This window comes from Abramis brama (genome assembly GCF_963993115.1).
Source record: "Abramis brama genome assembly, chromosome: 5".
Taxonomy (NCBI): domain Eukaryota; kingdom Metazoa; phylum Chordata; class Actinopteri; order Cypriniformes; family Leuciscidae; genus Abramis; species Abramis brama.
The window spans coordinates 18,873,835-18,892,805 of record NC_139967.1 but is presented as its reverse complement, the minus strand read 5'-3'; the positions used below and the strand labels follow the sequence as shown (position 1 = coordinate 18,892,805).

The window sequence follows — 18,971 nt, the reverse complement described above, 5'->3', positions numbered from 1 at the left end:
AAATATTATTGGCATAAGCCCTGTCCGTAGCTCGCAATCAGAGGGTTACGGAATCTGCATTTCTTGCCTGAAGATGAAGGTGGAGCGCAGCCGACCCCCTGGGAGGTATGGACAGGGACCATCCTGGTGGTGGTGGGGAATATGGAGGGGAAGGAACCATCCTGGTGGTGGTGGGGAGGATGGAGGATGGAGGCAAAGCGGGTGAGTGAATTACATGCTTTGTTTGTACATTCTCACTGTATGTGGTTTTTAGTGGGTGGATCAAAAGTTACACTGAAAACTAATCCGGAGTTTGTTCCTAAGGTCAATGTGCAGAGGATGAGTTTGTTACGAAAGAGCAGTCCGCTCTTCATCTCTTGTGCTGACAATTATAAGGGGGGACCCATTTAGTTTTACCACTCTCTCACTGAGTGGTAAACGCGATTGTAATGTGTTGCAAAGACGCAAAAATTTAAGCTCTAAATTAAAGCTTCAAGCTCACTCCAGGAATGGTTACCTATTGGGCACTGTTCAAGGGTGTTTCTATTTAGGACATTTGTGCTGCGGCGAGCTGGGCATCACCGCAAACATTTGCGAGATATTATAGACTGGATGTGACTGAGCCATCTCTGGCTCATTCAGTGCTTGGTGTGGGAGAGTTGTATGATTAGTACTCCACACGTGTCATTCACTCATATTTTTGTATTTCAGAAAAACACCTTGTTGCTTGCTCATTATAGGGTATTATATTATGCATGCATTATAGGGTATGCATGCATTATAGGGTATGCATGCATTATATTATAAATTAATTAAATTATTGTATTATATACACTACCGGTCAAAAGTTTTAGATCGGTAAGATTTCTAATGTTTTTAAAAGAAGTCTCTTCTGCTCACCAAGGCTGCATTTATTTGATTAAAAATACAAACAAAAACAGTAATATTGTGAAATATTATTAGAATGTAAAACAGCTGTTTTCTATGTGATTATATGTAAACTGTAATTTATTCCTGTGATCAAAGCTGTATTTTCAGCATCATTACTCCAGTCTTCAATGTCACATGATCCTTCAGAAATCACTCTATGATGATTTGATGATCAAGAAACATTTATGATTATTATCCATGTTGAAAACAGTTTTTTAAATTTTTATTTCATGATGCTATGATGAATAGAAAGTTCAAAAGAACAGAATTTATCTGAAAACTAAAGCTTTTGTAACATTAAACACTACCGTTCAAAAGTTTGGGGTCAGTAATAATTGTAATTTTATTTTTGAGGGAAAGAAATAAAATAAATCAATACTTTTATTCATCAAGGATGAGTTAAAGGTCCGTGTACTTTTTCGTTCATTCATTATTCTATTTCTGAATGAAAGATGAAATTTAAAAAAGGGTGCAGCTTGGTTTTTTGTTTAAAAGAAAAAAAGCAGAAATGGCTGTATTTTGTTTTCCAAATGTATTGTTGTCATCAAATAATAGTATTAGAAAACTGGACGACATTTCCGATCGGTTTTTAATTTGTAATATTTATTTGTACGTTTATTGTATTTCATTTGACTGATCGCATCTTTAAACAAACAAACAAATAAATAAATAAATAAATAAATAAATAAATAAATAAATAAATAAATGAATGAATGAGCAAAACTTGGCCACTAAATATTTAATAATCAATTATTTTAATGATCACAATTAAAGTTTTAATTTTATTAAACTGAACAAGCGCAACATTCAGCATTCAATCAAATATTCTAAAAGATGTATTATTAATAATAATGTTATTTCAACATAATATCTCGTTATTTCGACATAATATGTGTGCGTGCAACAAGCAAGATGTGCATTTGTAAATCCGGTGACGCCTGCAATGATTTTTATAGTGTTTTCTGACAGTGTCGACTCGGCTGCAAAGATGAAGTTGACGATCGCCATATAGTGAACGCGCCTATAGAGAGAAATGCACATAATGGATTACATAATCAGAGAATAGACTTTTTCTTTTTTCTTTTTTCTTTTTGAATTATTTCGTTTAAAGACATTTCAAGCTTTGTGTATTTGATGTATTTCTCATGTCTGTGTGAGGCATACACTGAGTTTCGTTAAGTTAGGATGAGATGCGCTCCAGTTAACGTGCAATGCAAGTGACCGCGCGGGCGAGCATGATAATATTATTGTCTGTTATATTTGCTTATTATTTATTAAATCCAGGCAATTGGTTAAAATTAAGATACAATTTATACAAAACGAAATTCACTTTAAAGAAAGGTTTTCTACAAAACAAAACTTAATGAAGTGGTCAGAATCATGTCTGACCTGCTCCATGTCTCTCGATATATTGTGCATCCTATCTGCTGTTCACTTTTCATAAATCAACATACATGGAAAAAAACACAACTAAATGTGCTTATTTATTGGCTACAACAGTATAGGCCTACAGACTCTCTATTTGTACAAATTTCTGCACATTCATTTAATTCTGAATTTTGCACACACAAGTTGAAAGGCATTTGTTCAAATCAAGTTCAGGATAATTGTGCATTCGTTCATTTATTAATCATTATGATACTAAAATCATAACAAAATAGGCTATGCTATGTACAAAAAATCAGATGAGCCAATGAACTGTAGCCAAGGCGACATCTATCTAGTGTATATAAACTATGACTTCGCACGATGGTGTAATTTACTTCCGGGTAAAGATGCGATCAGTCAAATGAAATACAATAAACGTACAAATAAATATAACAAATTAAAAACCGATCGGAAATGTCGTCCAATTTTCTAATACTATTATTTTATGACAACAATACATTTGGAAAACAAAATACAGCCATTTCTGCTTTTTTTCTTTTAAACAAAAAACCAAGCTGCACCCTTTTTTAAATTTCATCTTTCATTCCGAAATAGAATAATGAATGAACGAAAAAGTACACGGACCGTTAAACTGATCAAAAGTGACAGTAAAGACATTTATAATGTTAGAAAATATTCTATTTTAAATAAATGCTGTTCTTTTGAACGTTCTATTCATCAAATAATTTTGAAAAAAAATGTGTACACAACTGTTTTCAACATTGATAATAACGACGAATGTTTTTTGATCATCAGATCATCATATTAGAGTGATTTCTGAAGGATCATGTGACACTGAAGACTGGAGTAATGATGCTGAAAACTCAGCTTTGATCACAGGAATAAATTACAGTTTAAAATATATTAAAATAGAAAACAGTCATTTTAAATTGTCATAATATTTCACAATAATACTTTTTTTATTATTATTATTTTTTATCAAATAAATGCAGCCTTGGTGAGCAGAAGAGACTTCTTTTAAAAACATAAAAAATAGTGCCGATCTAAAACTTTTGACCGATAGTGTATATACTAATAAATATATATAAATATATATTATAATATAATTTAATGAAAATGATAAATGTTATAGGTTACAGATAGCTTTTTCCAGGTATTATAACTGGATCGTCTGTAGAGGCTTAATTGTGCTAACTGGAAGGCTAGTTCACAGAATATTGCAATAGTCAATAACATCAGTCCAGGTTGGAAACTTTATAGCAGAAATGTTTGAGCGAATGCATTCAGTAAACATGAGAATTCAAATTTATGAAACCTTTTGAACTTTTATGGAACCTTTAAAAGTTCAAATTTGGATTCAAGACACTCCTGATACTCAGCACTCTTGTGATGCAAATAATAAGGTTTAATGTAATCATACCGATCAGATATTAGTGTTGTAATAGTGTATCTTGTTGAAAAATCACACAAAGGCTAATAATTTGCTGAAATTAACAGGTTTAATAAGAAAGTACTTTTACAATAAACATTCATATTATATGACTTCAGCAAATGCTCCTTTCAAGTGTTAAAGATTCATTCTTCTTTGGCCTGGGAAAGAAGGAAGAGTTAAATATTAGTCTTATTAACAAAAATGTTCTTCACTTTACATAATGAAGAGAATACAGATGTGCAAATGCAAAATGCAATTATTATAGTTCCACTACTTCTTCTAAGAGGTAGTTCATGTATTTGGATAAACAAGTTGAATAAATAATGCAAAAAAAAAAAAACCTCATCTACTTAGTCTAACCTTTCCAGTATCACGGCTCTTGGCTCTGAGCTTGTTGACCTGAGACTCAGAAATGTCAGCACGCTCCTCAGCCTCCTCAAGCTCATGCTGCACCTTCCTCAACTTGGACAGGTGAACATTGCCTTGCTCCTCCTAAAGTTTTTTTATATATATATATATGGTTCATGTATCACGTTTCATCAAATTAGAATTCCAATATAAATAATTACAGTGTCAAAATGTTCTATTGGATTTTACATACCGCCTCTTCAGCCTGCCTCTTGTAGACTTTGACCTTCAGCTGCAGTTTGTCAACCAAATCCTGGAGTCTGGTGATGTTCTTCTTGTCCTCTTCAGTCTTCAAAAAAATACATGTTTACAAAATTAAGCATTGATCCTTTACTAAAAATAGGCATTGTCAGTACACTATTATACAGACTCTTTTGTCTGAACAAACTTGTGAGGAATATGGTCATACCTGATAAGTGAGCTCTTTCACTCTCCTCTCATATTTGCGGACACCTTTAACAGCATCAACTCCACGTCTCTGCTCAGCTTCAACTTCAGCCTCAAGCTCACGGACCTAAAGAACATATTTTTATTCAAACCAATCGTAATATAACATACTTCACCTTGCCCATATCATAACTATAAAGAGGCTTACTCTGGACTCCAACTTCTGGAGTTGTTTCTTTCCTCCTTTCATGGCCAGATTCTCAGCCTCATCCAGACGGTGCTGCAGGTCCTTCACTGTGACCTCCAGATTCTTCTTCATCCTCTCAAGGTGAGAACTGGTGTCCTGCTCCTTCTTCAGCTCTTCTGCCATCATTGCAGCCTTTTGCATTAATACAGAAAGTCATTAGGATCCACATTTTTTATGTACAATTTACGTAAGCGTCTTATGAAACATTTGGCAGCTACTGTTTCTCACATCAGTGATGGCCTTCTTGGCCTTCTCCTCTGCATTTCTGGCTTCCTGTACAGTGTCATCAACTTCACTCTGGACCTGAACAAGGTCAGCCTCAAGCTTCTTCTTGGTGTTCAGGAGACTTGTGTTCTACAAAATGGAAAGCAACAGTTTGAACATTTTGAATAATGCTCACAAATTCAGGGAAACAATATGCCCTTACCTGAGAGTGCAGCAGCCCAACACGCTCACTGATATCCACCAGCTCTTGTTCAGCCACTTTGCGGCCTCTCTCTGTCTGCTCCAGAGCAGCTCTCAGCTCCTCAATCTCAGACTGCATCAGAGTGTTTCTGCGCTCCACCATGGCCACCTGCTCCTTCATGTCTTCCTGTCCTCTCTGGGCATCATCAAGGTGCAGTTGGGCATCCTGAACATAACAATAGCTGTAGAATGAGCTTTCGATGTGATTTCTGCTAGGCTGTACTTACCATATGTTAGATTATTAAAAAAATATATGAATACATCCCAAAGTCAAAAAGAAGAATTCCTATGTATACCTTGAGTTGTCCCTGAACATTCCTGAGCTGTTTCTGGGCCTCAGCAGCCTGGCGATTGGCGTGACTCAGCTGAATCTCCATCTCATTAAGGTCTCCCTCCATCTTCTTCTTGATTCTCAGGGCATCATTCCTGCTCCTGACTTCAGAGTCCAGGGTGCCCTGCATGGATTCAATGACTCTCTGGCTGTTCCTCTTGATCTGCTCCATCTCCTCATCCTTCTCTGCAAGCTTCCTGTCAATCTCTCCCTTGATCTGGTTTAGCTCAAGCTGGACTCGAAGAATCTTGGACTCCTCATGCTCCAGTGTACCCTATGAAAAATAAAACAACATTTAAATATAAGAATGAAAATACACACAGTGTATTGATGAATACCACACTGTATGGTGGTTCTAGCAAGAATTCCATATTGATCTCCAGATACTCACTTCAGCCTCTTCCAGGGCAGTCTGAATCTCTGCCTTCTCAGTCTCCACTGTCTTCTTGGCCTTTTCCAGCTCATGGATGCTCTTACCAGTCTCACCTAACTGCTCTGTCAGATCTGAAATCTCCTCTATAGAGAGAAAAACATATAATATGTATCATAATGCACATTCATTAATCATATGTGCTTACTTTTTAATACTCACTGAGAATTAGAACATTTAAAGGGATAGTTCACCCAAAAATGAAAATGTTATCATTAATTAATTACTCACCATCATGTCATTACAAACCTGTAAGACTTTTGTTCATCTTTGGAACACAAATGAAGATCTTTTTGATGAAATTTGAAAGCTTTCTGTCCCTCCATAGACAGCTACTCAATTGATTCTTTGACGCTTCAAAAAGGTTATAAAGAGATCATAAAACTAATCCATATGAATTGAGCTCTCAGATTTCATAAAAAAGATCTTAATTTGTGTTCCGAATATGAACAAAAGTCTCACAAGTTTGGAACGACATGAGGGTCAGTAATTCGTAAAAGAATTTTCATTTTGGGTGAACAATCCCTTTAAGTTTTTTTTTTTCTTTCTAATTTAACGGTTTCATTCTTACGCTGCAGATTCTTGTTCTCTCTCTTGAGGGTCTCCAGCTGATCCAGGCTCTCCTCATAGGAGTTCTTCATCTTGAACAGTTCAGTGCTGAGTGAACGAGCCTCTTTCTGGGCACCTTCCAGCTCGGCCTGACCTTCCTCATATTTCTGCTTCCATTCTGCCAGGACCTTTGGTGGAGATATTTTAGGATAGAGATTGTTTAAAAAATGTTGAACAAAGCCCATTCCAGCAATACTTTACAAAGAGAATATAATATGACTAAAACTGCTTACCTTGTCGAAGTTCCTCTGCTTCTTGTCAAGGTTGGCAGCCAAACCATTGGCTCTCTCCACATCGATCATGAGGTCCTCCACCTCACCCTGGAGCCTCTGTTTGGTCTTCTCCAGAGATGCACATTTGGAGTTTACGGCCTCAACTTGTTCCTCTGCCTCTTGCAGACGCTGAGCCAGCTTCTTCCTGTTAAGTAATACACATTATTTTGAATTCTAATCTATAAAATAGCTGTGAGAGTTAGGAATATTATACAATAATATACATACTTGGACTCTTCAAGCTCCTCCGTGCGCTGGATGGCATCAGTTTCATATTTGGTTCTCCACTGAGCAACCTCACTGTTGGCCTTTGACATTCCCCGCTGCAGCTCAGCCTTTGCCTCCTGCTCTTCCTCAAACTGCTCACGGAGCAGGTCGCAGTCATGACGGGCTGATTGCACAGCATGGGCCAGTGCGTTCTTAGCCTAAGGGACAAAGTCACATAATATTATTGTATTATTGTCTCTACAGTAAAGTAATTCATGAATTGAGTATGCTGTATTACCTTAACCTCCTCTTCAATAAGCCTCTTAAGCTCCTCAATTTGCTGAGTGAAAGCTTGTTTGCCTCTGGTGAGCTGAGAAACCAGAGCCTCCTTCTCCTCCAGCTGACGGCCAAACTCACCTGTATAGATTTAGATTCACTTGTAAATAAGTGTGTTTTCTTCTGATAAGACTGTCAGAAATTCAGTGCTATATATAATCTTAATACACCACACTCAGTTACTGTTGGAATACTATTAATTTATTCATGATTTTCATTAGTTACCATTTTCAGTTTGAAGTCTTGCTCTTTGAGCACTGAGGTCATTTAACTGGCGAATGTTCTCATCATTCTTGGATTTTATTTCACTAAGTTGGTCCTCAAGTGTGCGGCACATCTTCTCAAGATTAGCCTGCAAATACAAAAGTCATTAGATAATTGAAAAACTTCAACATGTTATGTATTCTTTAAACATAAAATTTCCTACTTTTCCTTTGGAAACAGCTTCCATGTTGCTGGAAAGATCGTCAATCTCCATTTTGAATTCGCTCTTCTCTTTCTCAAGCTTCTGCTTGACACGCTGCAGGTTGTCGATTTGCTCTCCCAGCTCGGCCACACTGTCTGCCTGCTTCTTGCGGAGGGCAGCAGCAGTAGCTTCATGCTGGAGGGTGGATTCTTCAAGATCACGACGCAGCTTCTGGAATTCAGCTTCACGCTTCTTATTCATCTCGATCTGAGCAGCAGTGGCTCCTCCAGCCTCCTCAAGCCTCTCACTGATCTCCTCAAGTTCCCTGGAGAGATCAGCTCTCTGCTTCTCAACCTTGGCACGAGCAGCGCGCTCAGCCTCGATCTCTTCCTCCAGTTCCTCAATGCGGGCCTATGGTGGTAAGTAGTTAATTAGATTTTTGGTTATCTGTATTTAATTATAATGATGTAATGTTTGAAAAAACTCTAAATACCTGAAGCTCCTTGATTTTCTTCTGGAGTTGAGCACCTAGAGATTGTTCATCTTCAATCTTGCTGAGCAGCTGACTTATTTCAAAGTCTTTCCTGTTCAACAATAAGTAGTTGTAAAAAAAACATAACACAACAATAAAAAATTTCAAAGTTTTCAAAGATTTCCTGCTTGAATTACTTTTTTATTTTCTCATCAGATTGCTGCTTGTCATTCTCCAGGTCCATGATGGACTCTTGGGATAATTTCAGGTCTCCTTCAAGCTTTCTCTTGGTTCTCTCCAGGTCCATGCGGAGCTTCTTCTCTTGTTCAAGGGAACCCTCAAGCTACAGGACAATGATATATAAAATATGTTCACAGCAGAAAACAGTTGATTTGATGAATTAATATAATTAATTTACATAATCAACTCACATCATCAACTTGCTGCTCAAGCTTTGTCTTGGATTTGGTCAGGGTGTTGACTTTGTCCTCCTCGGCCTGAAGATCATCCAGTGTCTGCTGATGTGCTTCTTGGAGGGCTTTCTTCTCCTTCGTAACCTTAGCAATGCTCTCATCCTGAGCTGCCATTTCCTCAGTCAAGTTCTTGACCTGTAGGATTTTTTGTTCCAAATAAGCTTAAATATCACAAATCATATTCTATAGGGATCTCCCAGTCACGTGACCCCTAGCCGCGTATCAGCCATTTTGACGGAATACATCCGTCAGCTACTCAGTGGCAATGGATCTATTATTAGGGGTGGGTAATATATTAGAGAGTATATTATTATACTAATAATATAATTATTAGTATAATTATTTTATAATTAGCCTAAACATTGCAATACGTTGCGCTACAGTATTGATATAATTGTGTGCGCAAAATATCTCGATACTGAACAGAATCGATTTTTTCCCCCACCAGTAAGTTATCTATTATTAGCGCAGTGGCCGTCAGCTAACTCTTCACGTCATGTCATCGCACTAACATGGCCAAGACCAAAGAGCTGTCCAAAGACACTAGAGACAAAATTGTACACCTCCACAAGGCTGGAAAGGGCTACGGGGAAATTGCCAAGCAGCTTGGTGAAAAATGGGCCACTGTTGGAGCAATCATTAGAAAATGGAAGAAGCTAAACATGACTGTCAATCTCCCTCGGACTGGGGCTCCATGCAAGATCTCACCTCGTGGGGTCTCAATGATCCTAAGAAAGGTGAGAAATCAGCCCAGAACTACACGGGAGGAGCTGGTCAATGACCTGAAAAGAGCTGGGACCACCGTTTCCAAGGTTACTGTTGGTAATACACTAAGACGTCATGGTTTGAAATCATGCATGGCATGGAAGGTTCCCCTGCTTAAACCAGCACATGTCAAGGCCCGTCTTAAGTTTGCCAATGACCATTTGGATGATCCAGAGGAGTCATGGGAGAAAGTCATGTGGTCAGATGAGACCAAAATAGAACTTTTTGGTCATAATTCCACTAAACGTGTTTGGAGGAAGAAGAATGATGAGTACCATCCCAAGAACACCATCCCTACTGTGAAGCATGGGGGTGGTAGCATCATGCTTTGGGGGTGTTTTTCTGCACATGGGACAGGGCGACTGCACTGTATTAAGGAGAGGATGACCGGGGCCATGTATTGCGAGATTTTGGGGAACAACCTCCTTCCCTCAGTTAGAGCATTGAAGATGGGTCGAGGCTGGGTCTTCCAACATGACAATGACCCGAAGCACACAGCCAGGATAACCAAGGAGTGGCTCTGTAAGAAGCATATCAAGGTTCTGGCGTGGCCTAGCCAGTCTCCAGACCTAAACCCAATAGAGAATCTTTGGAGGGAGCTCAAACTCCGTGTTTCTCAGCGACAGCCCAGAAACCTGACTGATCTAGAGAAGATCTGTGTGGAGGAGTGGGCCAAAATCCCTCCTGCAGTGTGTGCAAACCTGGTGAAAAACTACAGGAAACGTTTGACCTCTGTAATTGCAAACAAAGGCTACTGTACCAAATATTAACATTGATTTTCTCAGGTGTTCAAATACTTATTTGCAGCTGTATCATACAAATAAATAGTTAAAAAATCATACATTGTGATTTCTGGATTTTTTTTAGATTATGTCTCTCACAGTGGACATGCACCTACGATGACAATTTCAGACCCCTCCATGATTTCTAAGTGGGAGAACTTGCAAAATAGCAGGGTGTTCAAATACTTATTTTCCTCACTGTATATACAATATACAAGAGGAAGATAAAGGAATTAGGAATCATAGATCCATATGAAGCACCACAAGTTCTTTTTACAGGCATTAAATGTGTAGAAAAACTTCCTGACATTGAGTTCGGTGACATTTACAGCTACCTTATTCACTTCCCATCACGCTACACCGGAGCTTCATTAAAAGCATACAAAAGCTTAGCAGGCTATCGGTTTACATTTACATTACATTTATTCATTTAGCAGATGCTTTTATCCAAAGCGACTTACAAATGAGAACAACAGAAGCAGTTAAACTAACAGTAGGACAACAATATGCAAGTGCTATGACCCTTCTCAGTTTAATCTAACGAAGATTTTTTTTGTTATAGAACAGAATAGAATAGAGTTCTAAAATTGTCATGGACAATAACATGGACAAAATTGTCATGGACATAACCGGTTGTCATGGACATGTTACAAAAATTGAATAGACGTAAAAAGTCAAGTAACCTTGTATAATTTCATCTAAACTTTATTGTATATTTTACATGCACTTATAATTTGTTTACATTTTACTTCTTGTACCTTATATCACAAACAGTTGGAAGCCAAACACCGCCATCAGCGTTTTGCCTGTTTATTGCCGCCAACCACTTGTTTCTCCGTTTTGTTTCTTTTGGGATACGGTATAAAGATATTCCTTTTGTATGATCACGTATCTGATCGCATCCAACTGCACAGCGTTGCTCAGGCATGATAGGAATATTTCGCGACGAGCTGTAGTATCACGAGTATCACGGGCAGCTTAGCATTTTCTATTCTGTCAGGATGGCTGCTCCAAATGGCGTGACGTCACACGGGACGTCCCTATCAATATTTAAAACAGAGATTAAATTTAATCTTAAACCAACTCAATCTCTTACCTTATTCTCAGTGGCATGTTTCTCCTTCTCCACTTTAGCCAAGGTGAGCTCCAAGTCATCAATGTCTTTCTTCAGCTCAGAGCACTCATCCTCCAGTTTCCTCTTCTTGGCTGTCAGTTCAGCATTGATTTCTTCCTCATCCTCCAGTCTCTCAGTTGTCTCTTTGAGTTTAGCTTCAAGCTGGATTTTGCTTTTAATCAGACCCTCACACCTCTCCTCAGCATCTGAGAGATTCTCAGAGTCCTGTTTGTAAAATAGATTGCTATTTCATTGGAAACAACCTTGCTCATTTTTAATGTAGCCAAAATTCAGTTAATTATAAAATATACTCACAGATGCTACTTGCAGCTGCAGATCATTTTTCTCTTGCAGCAGTGCTACCATCTTCTCTTCAAGCTCCTTCTTTTTGGCTTCAGCCTTAACCAAAGCCTCTTTGCATTTTGCATAGTCCTCTTTCATGTTTGCCAGCTCCTTCTCAGTCTCTGCACTCTGAAGCAGAGGCTTAATCTTGTAATAAACCTTCATCCATGGCCAGTGTTTGACATTCATGAATGAACGGATGTTGTATTGGATGGTGTAAATCGACTCCCTGTGAGTAATTCATCATTAAATGGCATAATCATCATTAAGTTTGCAGTTATCATTGATGTCATCTTTACTCATGACAATAATCACCTCCTCTCCATCATTTTCACATACTCCCTCCTCATCAGGTAACCACGGCAGAGAGCCTGAGTCATTGTGACCAGAGTAGCCAGTTTCTCATCACGCATCTCCTCAAGAACACCCAGAAGACCAGCTTTGAAGAACACCTGAATTTATGTAAAACAGTAAATCTAAATATATTGATTTAAACTGTATAAGCTAAATGACCATGATCACTGAATCTTTGGAATGTGTAAAGCTAAATAATGAACCTTTGTATGTCCAAATCTGTAGTCGTCATGATTAATGTCGATGGATCCCAGGAGTTTCTCACTGGCCTTCTTGTTATCCATAAACTGTCCATCTGGGATAACACCAGCATTCAGCACCTTGTATCTGTGGAAAATGTATCAAAATACTTCATATCTTTTAATTAGGAGCCTCCTAGGAAATGTTGTTTTCATGTGGTCCCATTTACCTCTGCTTGAAGTCACCATATTGGATTCTGCTGGGGAAGCCCTTTGTGCAGATTCTGATGCCCTCCAGAACACCGTTACACCTCAGCTGGTGAATAACCAGGAAGTTCTCCATGAGACCTAAAACGAACAGTTTACACCATGAACTTGGTAAATTAACTCAAATATTGAGAACCAAAATATCTGTACATTTTTTTTTTTTTTTTTTATACTTTACCTGGAGTCTTGGACTCATTAGGAATCAGGCAACGCACAAAGTGAGGGTGAGTGCTCCTCAAGTTGGTCATGAGTTTGCCCAAGTTCTCCTGTGGAGAATAGAAAAAGGTTGGCATGCTTTGTATTTCTTTTTTTTCTAAAATGAAGCAATATTACTGTGATGTCATCTCTATACATACCCTGAACTGGGAGGACACAGTCTGCATGGAGCCACCCTTCTTCTTGCCTCCCTTTTTAGTAGTATCTATTGAGATAAAAATACAAAGGAAACTAGAAGTTGCAAAATAAATGCAAAAACAAGAAAGAAAGTTCAAAATTGAATCAAAGTTTTGTTAAATAGATTTTTTCTTTACCCTCAACAACAGGTGGGTAGAGAGCAGCCAGCAGTTTGACAGAAGACTTCTGGTACAGCTGCAGAACAGAATCATTCAGTGGATCCTTGTTCTTGTCCAACCAGCCAGTGATATTGTAGTCCACAGTTCCAGCATAGTGAACCAGGGAGAAGTGGGCTTCAGCCTTGCCTTTGGCAGGCTTTGGTTTCTCAAAAGCTTTGTTCTTGCCAAGATGCTGATCATATAGTTTGTTCTTGAAGGAAGTGTCTGAAGCCTTGGGGAACATGCACTCCTCTTCAAGGATGGAGAAGATACCCATGGGCTGTTTATAAAAGAATGTTGTTTATTATCAAAAATAGGAGATTTTGAGAATAGGATCAATGGAAATTAATAAATTCATAAACCATTGATAACCTTCTCAATGAGCTCAATGCAAGAAGCCAAGTCCATGCCGAAGTCAATGAATTCCCAAACAATGCCCTCCTTCTTGTACTCCTCTTGCTCCAGCACAAACATGGTGTGGTTGAAAAACTGTTGGAGTTTCTCATTGGTGAAGTTGATGCACAGCTGCTCCATGCTGTTATACTGGAGGAATAAAAAAATTACAGAAACATTTACTACCTTCTGAATATCATTCATTTTGACATAAAAAGAGATAAAAGAATCATTCTTACATCAAAGATCTCAAAGCCAGCAATATCCAGTACGCCAATGTAGAAATTTCTTTGTTGTTTTGTGTCCAACATCTGGTTGATACGAATGACCATCCACAAGAACATCCTCTCATAGATAGATTTGGCCAAGGCGCTAACAGAGTTGTACACCTGTAAGTAGAATAGAGTGGATATTTTATTCTGCTTCTGCAATTAGCCAGAATTTTAGGTTAAACACATATGTATTAATGTTACTATACCTGTGGTACGGTCTGGCCTTTGGTCACATACTCATTTCCGACCTTGACTCTAGGGTAGCACAAACCCTTCAGCATATCAGCAGAGTTCAAACCCAGAAGGTAGGCGATTTTGTCAGCCTCTGTTAAATACATTTTTAATTAAATTATCTTTGCTCTATAGAGTATTTTATGTAAAATTATAATAAATCAGACACTAGGTACTTTCCCTTTCATTTTTAGATTTATTGATATGCATGCAACTTCTAGTTTATATTTACACTAAACATTTTATACACAATTTCTGTTGTCAGCAAAGTCGGTGCAATGGTTACTATTTCAAAGCCCAGGATAACACAAGTCTCACCCTCTGTGCCATCAGGCTCAGCCTGCTCCTCACGCTGCTTCTGCTTGAACTTCATGTTACCATGATGAAGCACCGCTCCAGTGAACTTGTAGATGCACATTTTCTCCTCACTTGAGAAACCAAGAATGTCAATAGCATCCTGTAAATTACAGAGAATAATAAAATATATAATTTGCCATATTTAAATAGAATGTCAATATTCAAATAGCAATGACTCACATCAGTAGCATCCAGCTCAACTTTATCATCAATGCTGGCCACTGCGATCTGACCCTGACTGCACATGGGGAAGTCATAGGGGTTGGTGGTGATGAGCGACATTTCTGTAAAATACACAGCATTTATGAAAGAGCATCTTACAATATTATCTGAAACATTGAATTAATGAAATGTGCACCTACCAATAATCTCAGGCTTATGGTTGGTCATCATCTGGAAGAAGATGTGGTAGCCTCTCTCATCTGGAAGCTGGAATGACACTCTAGACTTCTCCAGCAGATCTGTTGAGAGAATGTACTTGAGTCACAATCATCTGAAGAGTGACAGACAAAGACAACTGTTCAGGATGGATCAATAAAATCATGTCCACCTACATGTCTCAATGTCAGCACTAGCCAGTTTTCCAGTGGCGCCAAAATGAATTCTGATGAATTTACCCTGTTTAAATCATAATAGTATAATACATAAATTATTATAATCTCTTTATAGAAAACTATGTACAGTAAAATTGAACACAACTGACCATCTGTACTGTAAATAAACAGTGGTTAACTTACAAAACGAGAGGAGTTGTCATTTCTCACAGTCTTAGCATTACCATAAGCCTCAAGCAGAGGGTTGGCAGCAATGATCTGGTCCTCAAGAGAGCCCTGTGATGTTTGAAGGGTTTTCATTTATTTTCAATTGTTTTTCTATTTCATGGCTAAACAATTTATAGGCATTTCACAAATTCACATATCGTATAGTTTGTGAGATGAGTGTAAATCATCATCTTTTAAAATTTTATATATGACATAGTTTTGTATCTCATACCTTTATTTTACTGGACTCTTTCTTGACACCTGACACTGCAACTGTGGCAAAGTACTGGATGACACGTTTCGTGTTCACAGTCTTTCCAGCACCAGATTCTCCACTGGTTTATAAGAGATTAGAAGACAGAAGTTTGAAAGACATGTAGACTTTTCAAAGTATATTCAATCTTTGTTCAATCTTAAATTCTATTTTGTAAATATCTCCATAAATTTTCCATCTATGTTATACTTTAAATTTTTGTCATGGTCTGAAATTAAATGAAAATACTTACGTAATCAGGACAGACTGGTTTTCTCTATCTGTTGATTGAAATTTGTAAAATATCCGGTATATATTTATTATATTAACAGCAACATCTACTTCATCTTAATTCTGTAGAATTTAATTCCATAATGTCTTACCACACTGCATGAACTGATATGCGTTGTCAGAGACAGAGAAGATGTGGGGTGGGGCCTCCATACGCTTTTTGCCTCTGTAGGCAGCCACCACTTCTGCATCATACACTGGGAGCCACTTGTAGGGGTTCACAGTTGCGCAGAAGAGTCCAGAGTAGGTCTGAAATGAGCAGAGACATGGTCAGAGTCCAACAACACAGAAAAAATTAACTTAAATGCTTTTTATGTCGTTTCAGAACTTACGTAGATCATCCATGCAGCATAACGCTCTTTGAGGTTATACAGCACAGAGGCTTCATTGAGATGGGTCATCATGGCCATGTCCTCAATCTTGTCATACTTGGGAGGATTCATTGGGTAGACATCTTCTTCCTTAGCAACTCTCTCCTATAAATTTGATCAATTAGATATTAGATATAAAAGAAAACAATGTAATAAGTAATTTAATGAGTATCTACATGAAATGGAAATTCAAATTTACCTCCTTAGTGTCAAGCAAAACAACTGTGACTTTGCCACCGTCTTTGCTCTTGATTGTTCCCTTGAGGTACAACTCTTTGGCATCAACCACATAGCAGGCAGTCTTGGCATCAAACGGTTTGGCCTGAGCCTCCATTCTCTCCCTCTCAGGCTTACGAAGGTAAATGGCAGCTTTGCCATAAATCTCCATCTCCGCGTCTGTACTCATGATGGCGGCTTACTAAAGAGAGAAAATATCAACTTATCCATTACAAATTTCATAAATATTCAACAAAGGCAAGACACACAAAATATAAAACACATGAATTGTGTTAGGAAAGAGGCATATTCCTAAGTGTAGGCTTACTCATGAATACAGACACATAAAACAATACTAGATAAACATTTAAATAGCAAGCAAGAAGCAGGTAAGGGGCCCATTAATGGCAAAAAATGTTGATTGAATATGTCTTTCTGGTGATGAAATTGAAATGCTAGTGTCAGGGGATGGCACATAAAGTACAATATGAATTGTGGCATATATGAAGTTTCAGGACAATACAGAGATTTTCACTGCCGACTATGAGTCTCACTTGTGGTCTCTCTGCCCGAGTGCATCCTCCTGTTCCTGCTATGTATGAAACAGACAAATATTTCCTGACAAATATTAAGAAATTTCTGTCACAGATTTGGTTTCATTATGTTAACTTTTCTAATGATTTATTTTTATGCAAATCTCATGATGGATTATGATAGCAACACTGCATCCCAAGTTTGAATTTAATCAGACCATCAGTTCTGTAGTTTGAACCAATTTCATGTTTTGCTCTATTATAGCATCATCAATTGGCCCTTTCCCGCTTCTTTTTCTGTTTCCTCAGACTGAGTCTGCACATAAATGTGTCAAATGTCCTCTGCATTTGGGCCAAATTTGTATAACTTTCCCACAAGGGGTTCTATGGGCTCTCATAGACTCAAAAGTGGTAGAAGAAAAACAGAATACAGTACAACACAACAAAAGCGAATACAATAGGTGGTATATTTGGCACCAAAATAAAGGGTCAATGGGACCCCTTCCTTAAATGCATCTTACTAATACATTTTAAACACATTTCTTTGTAAATAAATTACATAGGTTTTTAAAAACAGCATGCTTCACCAGTTTCCGTCTATAATACAGACTGTAACAACTGTTTTCCTCTACCCTAATCCACACACTGAATCATAAACTCACTTGCCTTTTGTCCTTGAGACCAGATGAAATGTTCACTTTTTTAAACTGTGGATAAAATAATAATAATAAAAAAAAATCATTACAATGTATTAATATAAATAAAAAACACAATTACTTTGAGTACAGACGCATAAGTGATGATGTTAAATTCCTTTCAGTCACAGTCAGCACAGGCTCTTACCACTTGATGGAACCTCTGAGGTCTCTTCTCTTCTCTGTATCTCTTCTGGTCTACCCTCTTGGCTTTTATAGAAGTTGATAATGCACACCAAGCAGAATCTATACATGGGCAACCTCACATATTTTGATATGAGCTTTCTTGACCCATTTTATGGACAGACTGACAGACATCCTACCTGATGAAATCAGTTATAAGTCAAACCTTTATCGTAAACTTTCATTTCAAAGTTATTGTGTATTATAATTATATATTTATAGTCTATTAATATCTTACTTTGACATATGACACACACTGAAGTAAAGAAATCCTATTTTGGAAAGAGGGTGTCTACCTCCCCCTCCTCCCCCTTTTTTGAATCAGAAAACATTTCACCCATGGAAGTTCTTGTAGAAGGCTAATGTGGCAGCAATTGGGCTAAACAATAAAATATGTTACAGATCTGACAAGATATATTGTTCAAGAATATAGAAGAATATAGAAAAACACTGTAAAATATGTCTAATACAGTGAAAACACAAGTGTCAGTTTTTCTTTGTAGAAGAAAGCCAGTAGCGATAAAAATGGCACATTCCCATCGTGCAAAAATCCCTTTGTTATAATTTCTGCAAATATTCAAATATTGTAGACATTTCTTGGTCTTGCAGCTACAGTCTAAGCCTCAGCCACATGGAGACTAAAATGATTCAAAACCACATGTTCACCCTTGAGTGGTCAAAGCCAGCAAACAATGCTAATTACCATCCTGTAAACAGAATATCTCGTTTGTCGTCTCATATCTCTCGTTGTACGTCATTAACAACTAGATGTTCAGTGTTTTTTTTTTTTTTTTTTTTTGTAAATGCAGTTGTCACTACCTTAAATTACTAAACTGTGTGTGTACAGAGCTGAATTTAGCTGCAGTGCTTAGGTGGCCTTAGAGCTTCCTTCTAGAGCAGGGTTCACCAATCTCGGTCCTGGAGGGCCGCTGTCCTGCAGAGTTTAGCTCCAACCAGCTCCAACACACCTGTTTGAAAGTTTCTAGTATGCCTAGTGAGACCTTGATTAGCTGGTTCAGGTGTGTTTAATTGGGGTTGGAGCTAAACTCCGCAGGACAGCGGCCCTCCAGGACCGAGATTGGTGAACCCTGTTCTAGAGGTTTAAAGCTACATCCACCAAACTCAGCTCAGACTGTCACGGTTCACAGGTTCGCCTGTTCATTCTGTGTGTACTGCTCTGGTCTGATCGCCTATCAGCGTCAGCTGTGCTGACGAGCAATCAGATCAGACGCAGGTGTCAGCAGTTAGGTCCTTGGCAGCGCAGGGGACTGCAGTGGGCTGTAATCAG

The 18,971-nt window shown here is 38.0% G+C and overlaps 1 protein-coding gene across 1 annotated transcript; it reads right to left on the bottom strand.

The window, feature by feature from the left end:
• Positions 1-3,778: 3,778 nt before the first annotated feature.
• LOC311083633 (myosin heavy chain, fast skeletal muscle-like) lies at positions 3,779-17,691 on the bottom strand. The gene is made up of 41 exons (XM_084115321.1): positions 17,649-17,691; positions 17,472-17,512; positions 16,256-16,474; positions 16,018-16,161; positions 15,778-15,934; positions 15,648-15,675; positions 15,374-15,476; positions 15,118-15,210; positions 14,935-14,998; positions 14,743-14,841; positions 14,561-14,664; positions 14,342-14,480; positions 13,999-14,117; positions 13,760-13,909; positions 13,500-13,670; positions 13,107-13,407; positions 12,933-12,997; positions 12,755-12,842; positions 12,540-12,657; positions 12,334-12,457; positions 12,092-12,228; positions 11,750-12,005; positions 11,417-11,659; positions 8,732-8,908; positions 8,498-8,643; positions 8,322-8,412; positions 7,850-8,239; positions 7,648-7,774; positions 7,385-7,503; positions 7,108-7,304; positions 6,841-7,024; positions 6,570-6,735; positions 5,960-6,084; positions 5,534-5,842; positions 5,200-5,403; positions 5,001-5,126; positions 4,734-4,904; positions 4,548-4,652; positions 4,332-4,427; positions 4,091-4,222; positions 3,779-3,888 (listed from the first exon to the last, which is right to left on the bottom strand). Exons 3-41 carry the CDS (start codon positions 16,460-16,462, stop codon positions 3,874-3,876), a joined length of 5,790 nt encoding a protein of 1,929 aa, XP_083971447.1. The 5' UTR covers positions 16,463-16,474; positions 17,472-17,512; positions 17,649-17,691; the 3' UTR covers positions 3,779-3,873.
• Positions 17,692-18,971: the final 1,280 nt, after the last annotated feature.

Bases quoted from the DNA above. Each gene is read 5' to 3' on its own strand.
- LOC311083633 (XM_084115321.1), bottom strand. From the start codon at position 16,462: ATGAGTACAGACGCGGAGATGGAGATTTATGGCAAAGCTGCCATTTAC. The intron at 14,481-14,560 runs GTGAGTCATTGC...TGTAATTTACAG, and splicing joins TTGAGCTGGATGCTACTGAT to GATGCTATTGACATTCTTGG. The intron at 13,408-13,499 runs GTTATCAATGGT...TTTTATAAACAG, and splicing joins GCATTGAGCTCATTGAGAAG to CCCATGGGTATCTTCTCCAT.